Source organism: Elephantulus edwardii, unplaced genomic scaffold (assembly GCF_000299155.1).
Source record: "Elephantulus edwardii isolate Elephantulus edwardi_28Jun2011 unplaced genomic scaffold, EleEdw1.0 scaffold00049, whole genome shotgun sequence".
Lineage (NCBI taxonomy): Eukaryota > Metazoa > Chordata > Mammalia > Macroscelidea > Macroscelididae > Elephantulus > Elephantulus edwardii.
Genome location: NW_006399799.1, coordinates 10,183,498 through 10,192,089, shown reverse-complemented (window position 1 = coordinate 10,192,089; position 8,592 = coordinate 10,183,498). Strand labels below are relative to the sequence as shown.

The 8,592-nt window shown below is 34.6% G+C and overlaps 1 protein-coding gene across 2 annotated transcripts in view; it reads left to right on the top strand.

Moving 5' to 3' along the window:
- Positions 1-8,592, top strand: part of RRAGC (Ras-related GTP binding C) — a 19,091-nt gene that overhangs the window by 5,000 nt on the left and 5,499 nt on the right. For both annotated transcript variants that reach the window (XM_006886477.1, XM_006886476.1), the window contains exons 4-6: positions 529-643; positions 2,768-2,910; positions 6,520-6,668. In XM_006886477.1, the coding sequence (XP_006886539.1) occupies positions 529-643; positions 2,768-2,910; positions 6,520-6,668 (407 nt within the window). The remainder of the gene's footprint in view (positions 1-528; positions 644-2,767; positions 2,911-6,519; positions 6,669-8,592) is intronic.

Below are 8,592 nucleotides of genomic sequence, written 5' to 3'. Positions count from 1 at the left end.
TATATGGCATTTAATATATTTAAGTACCTATTAGTGTTGTAAAGGAAAATTAGTAGAAAGAGACTGTTTTAGGTGGGGTGGTCAGGAAAGAACTCTGAGGAGGTGATGTTGTAATAGAGACTCGAATTATATTATTATAAATATTACATACCTCTGCTGAGCTTTCTCTTGGGGTTTTTTTGCTTTTCTTGGTTTTTGTTTTTGGCCTCTGTTCAGTTATGTACTTCAGAAACCAAGCTTTTTTGATTAGTATCCAAACACATAGGGAAATATATTCAAGTCTCTGAATTTTAAATGCTTTCCTGGGTATTTCTTCAGTTGCCCTCATTCAAAATTCAGTAAAGGTATGGATGGCCCCAAACTAGGTGGCAAATGTCATTTGTCATCTTGAATGATGGGACTGAAGGACAAGATTAAGAGGCTCTAGTTGAACTTAAATGTTGTAGACTTATAATTTGATGTATTATGATAGTTGTTGTTGAACTTAAAGTAGTTTTCAAATACTTCAAACTGTGTTGTGTTTTTCAGCTTTTATTTGACTAGTATCTATGACCATTCAATATTTGAAGCGTTTAGTAAGGTGGTACAGAAACTCATTCCACAACTGCCGACCTTGGAAAACCTATTAAATATCTTTATATCAGTAAGTGAGCTATTTAATTCATTATTGTTTCTAATTCCATTTTCATTGATTGTGATGTCAAGTTCTCCAAAAATGCCCAGAATTATTACTTAGAAAAGTTCTTTACTTAGTGCTCACCTTGTTTGTTTTTAAATCAGTAATTAAAAGTTTTCCATGCTTTCTTAAATTAGAAAACATCTATGTAAGAACATGTGTTTACTCATGAAGAGTTGTTGTTAGGTGCTTTTAAGTCGAGTATGACTCCTAGCGAACAGCAGATCTGAACCCTGTCTTATTCTGTACCGTCCATGAATAACTGGATTTTGGGAATTTGACTCAGTCTAATCTCAGCCTTATTTGAGGTTATACTGAAAGATTGATCTTTTCCTTTTTTTTGGAGAAATATAATCTTGTATCATGTTTTACGTTTTTGTTTTGATGATTCAGCTTAATATAAAAGGATATCCCTCCCGCAAGTTTAACATTTGGCCATTATGTTTAAAAAACTTGCTTTGAAAAAGGACTCCTTGTATGGCTATACCAAAGTAGATTTCTTTTGGGTTATGCTAGATGCTGACATCAAACTATATAGCTCTTATGTTTTGCTGACTGTCACATAAAGCCTTTCTAGTAGCAAGATCATTCAAATTAATATGATTATTTTAAAAGGGTTTTTTAAAATTTAATTTTAAAACCATGGCTTGAGTTTTAGAGAAAAATACTTTATTCCTACGTTAGAAAAAAATTCATTTAAATAAAAAGAATGACCTGACATTTATACATAATATATATATATATATATATATATAGACAAGCAAAGGTAAACAGTGGTGAATGGAATGGAGAAAGGGAAGTAAATGCTGATCAAAATAGTGTACTGATTAACAGTAGGGTTGCACAGCTGATGATTGACATTACTGTCAATAAGTAATTCACCTTTAAAATATGGAGTTGGCAAATGTGTGTTAGATAAAATTGCCACAGTGCTTATGTACAACCAAAAACAAGGGATCTGGTTTCTTGGTTTGGAGTTTTAGGGTACATGGGACATCCCAGTTAATTGGCCTGATAACATGTTTAGTGCTTATATTCTACACCTGAGATTATTGCACAGTGCCTGGGGTCTTAAAAGCTTTCAAGCGACCATCTGAGGTATAACAGTTGGTCTGTGTTCACCAGAAGCAACAGAGAAAGAAGGACGTAAACTAAACCAAACTCACTGCTACTGAGTCTGGCCTGCCTCTTAGCAACTCTCCACTGGATTTCTGAGGAGACTGTCCTTTGTTCTTCAGAGAAATTGGTGGATGAGAACTGCTGACCTTTCTGTTAGCAGCACAACATGTAACTGACTATGCCACCAGTGTATAATAGAGTAAGAAATAGAAGGAAGATACAGAATGTGTGTCAGTTGCCTCCATACTCCCTCTTTTGTCATGAGGACAAAAGAGCTGAATGGTACCTGGCTACTGCTACTGAACATTTTAATCCAAGATTCTGTAAAAAAAAAAATTGTGATCAAAAGGGGAAAAATACAGCGCAGAATTTCAAATTTATATGGTCTCTAGACGTCCTGGAGCCATGAAAATGGAATGAACCCCTGAAACTCTTGTTCTGAGACAAACCTTAAACCAAAAGTGTCCCCTAAACTCTTATGAAAACCAAGTAATAATTTATCTTAATTAGTAAAAATATTACCTTGGTCATTAAGCTCTTTTAAGAACTATGTATGAGATTAAATTGACAACTGTAACTTGAAAGATAAGACTCTCAGCGGATGGTGAATTCATGTTAATGGGGTAAGAACAGTTCAGGAAAGGAAAGTTGCACAAACCAAAAGATGTAATCCATGCCACTAAATGGTACATGTAGCAACTGTTGAATTGGTGTGTGCTTTGTTATGTATGTTATTTACAACAATAAATAAAATTTTAAAAAAGTGGTATCATAGATGTCAGTAAATCAGAACAAAGAAATAATTCCACTTTCATTCTTTGGATAACAAGTGTCTCAACTATTTAATATTTGATACTAGATTGAATAATGCCCAAGGCCACTTTTAATTATACAGTGATTCAGGATCTTTGAGAAGTTGCAAATTATGATTCTTAAAAGAACTGAACACTTCACCAATTTTGTTTTTCCAAGAATTCAGGTATTGAAAAAGCTTTTCTCTTCGATGTTGTCAGCAAAATCTACATTGCAACAGACAGTTCCCCTGTGGATATGCAATCTTATGAACTTTGCTGTGACATGATTGATGTTGTAATTGATGTATCTTGTATATATGGGTAAGTTGTATATGTATTTCTGCAAGATATCAGACAAGTGGAAACACTAAGCTGAATTTATCAAGGGCAAATACTATGGAAAGTGGAATTATTCTTACGTAATGCTTCTCTTGAAGCAGGATTATTCCTTAGATGAATTACTGTGTATAAATCCTTCAGAGAGAATAGATAAGAATAATAAGAGAATAGGTAAGAGCAGTTGAGGAATATGTAGTGCCAGGCATGTATGTAACTGAAAGCTGCTACTGTTATTTGGAGTGTTTGCAATGGGCCTTCTAGATACAGCTACAAGCAAAAACAAAAATCAAACCTATATTAGTTTATTAGAATGGTCTATATAACAAGTAAATGCTGATTCCTAATTTAATCTTAAACCTTTGTGGAAGGTGGGTCCCATAATCTCTGAGTGAGCAAAGAAACAAGAAATTTGTCACATATGTTAAAGGCTCAAAAATTAATCTCTCACATGTAGGCTCTTCTTTTAAGTTCTCAAATCTGTACAGAAATTTATATAACACCAGGAAATGAATTTGTAGAATAGCTCAGCATTTCTTCCATACCCTCCAGTAGTCCTGATTCCCCTTATACATTAAGATCATGGTCCCCAAGGTGCTACCTGATTATGACATTACCTTTGTTTTCTAATTCCTTAAGTCCTTGGCTGTTTCTTGGTCAGACATCAATTCATCTAAACTCTTTCACTTTCCATCTCTGTCCTTACCTTGGTCTCTGCTAGATTTGTTGGTGTCTTTAGCTCTGGTGGGTAAGGAGTTGTGTTACCAACCTAAAGGCAAGAGGTTCGAATCCTCCAGCTGATCCATAGAAGAAAGTTGGACAGTTTCCTCCCATGTGTTTTATAGTATCTGAAAAACTGCTGGTGAGTCAGCCAGGAATCCAATAGCAGTGAGCATAGGGAGTATTAGCTTGAATAGGAGAATGAGAATCTTTTCCCTGTTCTTTACTGACTTGTCTGTCTCTCCCATTTCTCAGCTCAGTTTCCACCTTTGTGATTATATGCTCCTTTTTGGTTAAATTTGTCATTTTAAAAATGAGCCATACTTTTGGGTTTGTCCCCCTCACCCCCCATCTTGTTGTGTATGGTCGAATTCATTCCAACTAGCACAGGAGGAGATTGCCCCTTCTTCTTCAGAAGTGCATCTGGTGGATTCGAACCACATGTCTTTGGGATTGCAGTGCAGCTTCTTGCTAGTAGGCCACCAGAGCTCTCTTATGAGTCATACTTTAAAAAAAGTTTGTATAATAAAATTTCATGTTCTCCATTCCTTTTTATAAAATGGATGTATAGATTATTTAAGTTTTCTTTAAAACAAATGCAACTCTTATATTCTATTTTAACAAGTAAAAAGTTTAGTTGTAAAACTTTTCTTATGTTATAAAATTTTAAAAATATAACATAAAATACACTGTAAAAAAGGGGGAAAATGGTCATTTTTTCACTTTTTTAACATAATCTGTGTAAGCACTTTGATATGTTTGCTTTTTAGTCCTTATAGCAAAGACTACAAAGTTTTTACTGTTTTAATATATAAAGTAGCTTTCAGACTATGTTAAGACTGAACTGAAGAATACTTAGAATTAGTCTATAAGCAAGTTTTAAGTTTTTGTAGTATCATTAATGTGCTAATGGGCCCTATTTCCTATAGTTTTTGTATTTTCTCCTTTTGCACTCATGGCAATGTTCATATTTGCAGACCATGTCAATACAGATTAGTTCGGGGGAGATTTGAAGACTGTTGTATTCCATGCATCTTAGATAAACAAGAAGAGAGAGTGAATGTATCTGTTGTTGTTATTTGCTGGACCAAAATGGTTCCATATTTCCTACAAGCTCTTCACTTGATAGTTTCAGGACTTCAGATTGTCCTGTACCTTTTTATATCACACCTACTTTGCCTTGCTGGTAGCCATTAGGGTAGGTTGCTTCTACGTATGGCTCTTGTGATCTGATCTTTCTGCTTTTGCCTAGACATATTTTGAGATTTAGATAAGTATATTTTCCTAGTAGTCTCCAAAAAATTTTTAAAATAGCTTAACACAGAAAATAAAGAATATACTTAATAGATTTCCTGAGTGAGCTTTTTTAGAGCATTAGCACATTTCATTTTTAATTTTATTAATCACAGTCAAATTGAGTGTCTAATCTCCAAAATTTGATTAGGATGTACTTTTTTTTTTTTAGGATGTACTTTTTATATTTTTCTCATCTTAGTGTGTAATTAAAAGTCATATGCTGGTTTGATATTTGAAGCTTTACAGTTGATGGCTCTAGGCTACTGGGGCTCAGAGAATCAAAGATATGCTCAGGACATTTAAGCTGAAAACATACAGATAACATTTATAACTCCCTCTTTTCTACCCTTCAAGCATATGTCACCTCTTTCTTTACCCACTTAGTCTTTCCAAATCAACTTTATGCTTTATTTATACTAGATGGGAAAGGTAATGGAAGTTGCACAGAATTGAGTTAAAATTCTGGTTTTGTCAGGGTGGCAAGATCTTGAGGAAATCACTTTGTTGAGCTTCTATTTCTACATCTTTTAAATGTGTATTATTTCCTTTTTTATGTTTAGTTAGTATATACTTTTATTTTCAGAAAGAATTTAAAGTGGTTAAATGGGGCTTTAGTAAGACTCTCTACTTTCAGGGTTGCTGTGAGGATCATACTGGTGTATGAATTAGGCTAAACTGTTAAGATTCAGTCTTTTTAAAAAGTATATGGAAAATCCAGAAAAGTGAAAATAGAAAAACCCGTTTTATTTCACAACCAAAGACAACTAATAATAACACTTTCTCACCCTCACTCCCATATTTTTCTTGTGGGGAGCAGGGGAATTTAAAAGTGGCTCTAAATGGTGTCATGGCTCTTGGCTGCTAACTACAAAAGGTCAGCGGTTCAAACCCATCAAGTGCTCCATGGGTTTTAGGAAAATTTAAAAGACAATTTTGATAACTCTTGATTCCTTGAAATAGCTAGTTAATCTCTGGACTTCTACTAAGAATATATTAGAAATTACTCAAGGCTCTTATCGCTTAAAATTACTGACTTCAGCACAATTCCTGCTGGTCTGTAGCTGGGACTGTTCTTGCATAATCTTTAGAATTTTCCAATTTTGTGAAGAAGCAAAAACATGTTTTTTGAGAAAATAATGTGATGGATTTGGCATAAAGAAGATGCTTTGGAAGAACTTAGAAGTGATAGCAGAGCTCCAAGGTGCCTGTGACTAAAGGGAAATAAAGAGAGGTGGCACTTTGCAGGGCCTGCAGTGTCAGAGGGAGGAGCCCCAACTGGCAAAATGTTGAAAATGGTGTCCTTGCCTTGGTGAAGAGCTGTGTTTTGTCTTTATTTTTTTCCCTCCACATACCTGATTATTTATAATGGTAAAGAATGTGTTAGGAGACATTTATTGTTGTTGGTTTTAATATGAATCTCTGAGATTCTGTGTCTGGGAACCTTTACGTAAGTGGCAGTTTCAGTCTACTGAAGCGGATATTTTTCATTTGGGGAACTGCATAGTAAGATTTGATAGTTCAGTGTAACCCACTACTTTGTTAGGAAACTTATAATGAAAAAGACTTTCTTTTAAATAGGTTAAAGGAAGATGGAAGTGGAAGTGCTTATGACAAAGAATCTATGGCAATTATCAAGTTGAATAATACAACTGTCCTTTATTTAAAAGAAGTGACTAAATTTTTGGCACTGGTCTGCATTCTTAGGGAAGAAAGCTTTGAACGAAAAGGTAATGGGGTTAAAAAAAGTTGTTATATAAAGTTCTTTGCCATAATTTTTCATGTCCTTGAATGCAGCATCAGAAAAAGAAGATAAATGCGTGTTTATTTTAAAAAATGAACAGCCAAAAAAACCCAGTTCAAACTGCTTTTGGCCTATTCCTTCTATGTATAATCCAGACATTCCCCTTTTTATTTTTTTCCCCTGTTAATATCAGCTTTTTAGTTTCTCTTACTTCTGAGGAATTCTTGGGTGGTGCAGAAAGTTAAGTACTTTACTATTAACCAAAAGGTTGATGATTTTGAACCCACCCCAAAGTGCCATGGAAGACAGGTGTGGCAGTCTTAATTCCAAATGGTCACAGCTTTTATAAGCAGCATGGAGCAGTGAGTTCTGTGCATACAAATGGCCATGAGTTGAAATTGATTTGATTGCAACTGACTTTTCTTCAGATCCTTTTATAACCTGTTTTACACCTGCAGTTTTGGTTCTGTCTGAACCTACTTCAACTACAGCAACAATTAATGACCAACATTCGAAAATCCCATCCATTAGTCTGCTGAAACTTCTCTTTGAGCTGTTACCAGGTTTCCTTCTTGTTGTATTCATGGCCTTTGCTCATTTTGTAACCCTAGTCTTCTGAGGCAGGTGATTCTGTCCTGTCTTCCTTTTTTTTTTTTTTTAAAAAAAAATATAAATAATGCTTTATTAAGCCACCTCCGCTACAACGGCTTGCATGCCAATTATGCATGCAGGCTACCACCTGCCCCTGGCTGCCAGCCTTTCCTCCTTTCTTGAAGCATTCTTTACCCTTTTTTTCTCAGTCATGACTCCTCTTCAGAGCCAAATCTTTCTGCTCCTTTCTTTACTAATTGTCTTACTCAGCTCATCTGTTTATGGTTTTAGTCAACCTTTTCTGCATAACTGATTAAAAAGCACATAGATCTAACTTGAGCCCCTGCTTCAGTTTCATGTTTGGAGCTAATTGACATTGTCAATTAGATGTTGTTATTTTGTGTGTCATAAATAGATAGTTATTTTACCTTCCATTTCATGACCTTGGCTACACTACTTTTGTCTCCGGCGATGCCATTTTCTGTGCGTCTAAGCTCAAGATGTCTTGTACTCAGCTAATCCTGCTTTTGAGTTGGTTTCACAGAAGTGAGTCGGGTTCTCTTTTTCCAGGCTTCTCCTGTGTTGCTTACTTTGAATTTTCACTAAATCTTAATATATGTTCCTTTAACTATTTCTTGGATTTCTTTTCCATTTCCACTGTTGGTGATCCAACCCAGATCCTCACCTCTTTAGGCTTGTGGTCTCCCTACTCAGACATTTCGCATGTTTGTACTGAGTGCTTCATTTGTGTTGTCTTTTATTCCAGAAATGAGTGTATTATTCACCTTTGAACTTAAGAAAACATTACACTTGAGTTGAAGTTCTCTTTGTATTCTTATAGGTTGATATCCCTTCTTTCATGCTTTGCTAAATTTAGTGTTTTGTTTTTCCCACACAGTGGTTTAATATCTTCATATTTACCTCTAAGTAGTACGGAGTATTGCATATCTTTACATAAATGGTGTAAAAATTTAAGTAGTTTTCTGGAAGTACTTGTTTCCTCTGTTTCAAGAATATTCTTGAGATTTATCCATTTTGATAGCATGTAGCTCATTCATTCATTCATTTTCATTGCCCTACAGCGTTCTATTGATTGAATTTACCATAGCTTTTTTTTCAAATTTTGAATATTATTAAAAGCTAGGCATTACGTTTTCCTAAAATAAACAGAAATAAGAAAAACATAAAGATATCTATTCACTGCTGGAAATCTGTATTCCACGTAATTTCTGACCTAACTCATAGGAAATTGTCTTTCTTACCCCCAAGGCCATGCTCATCAACTCTTTTTTTTTTTTAATAATATATTTTAGTTATTT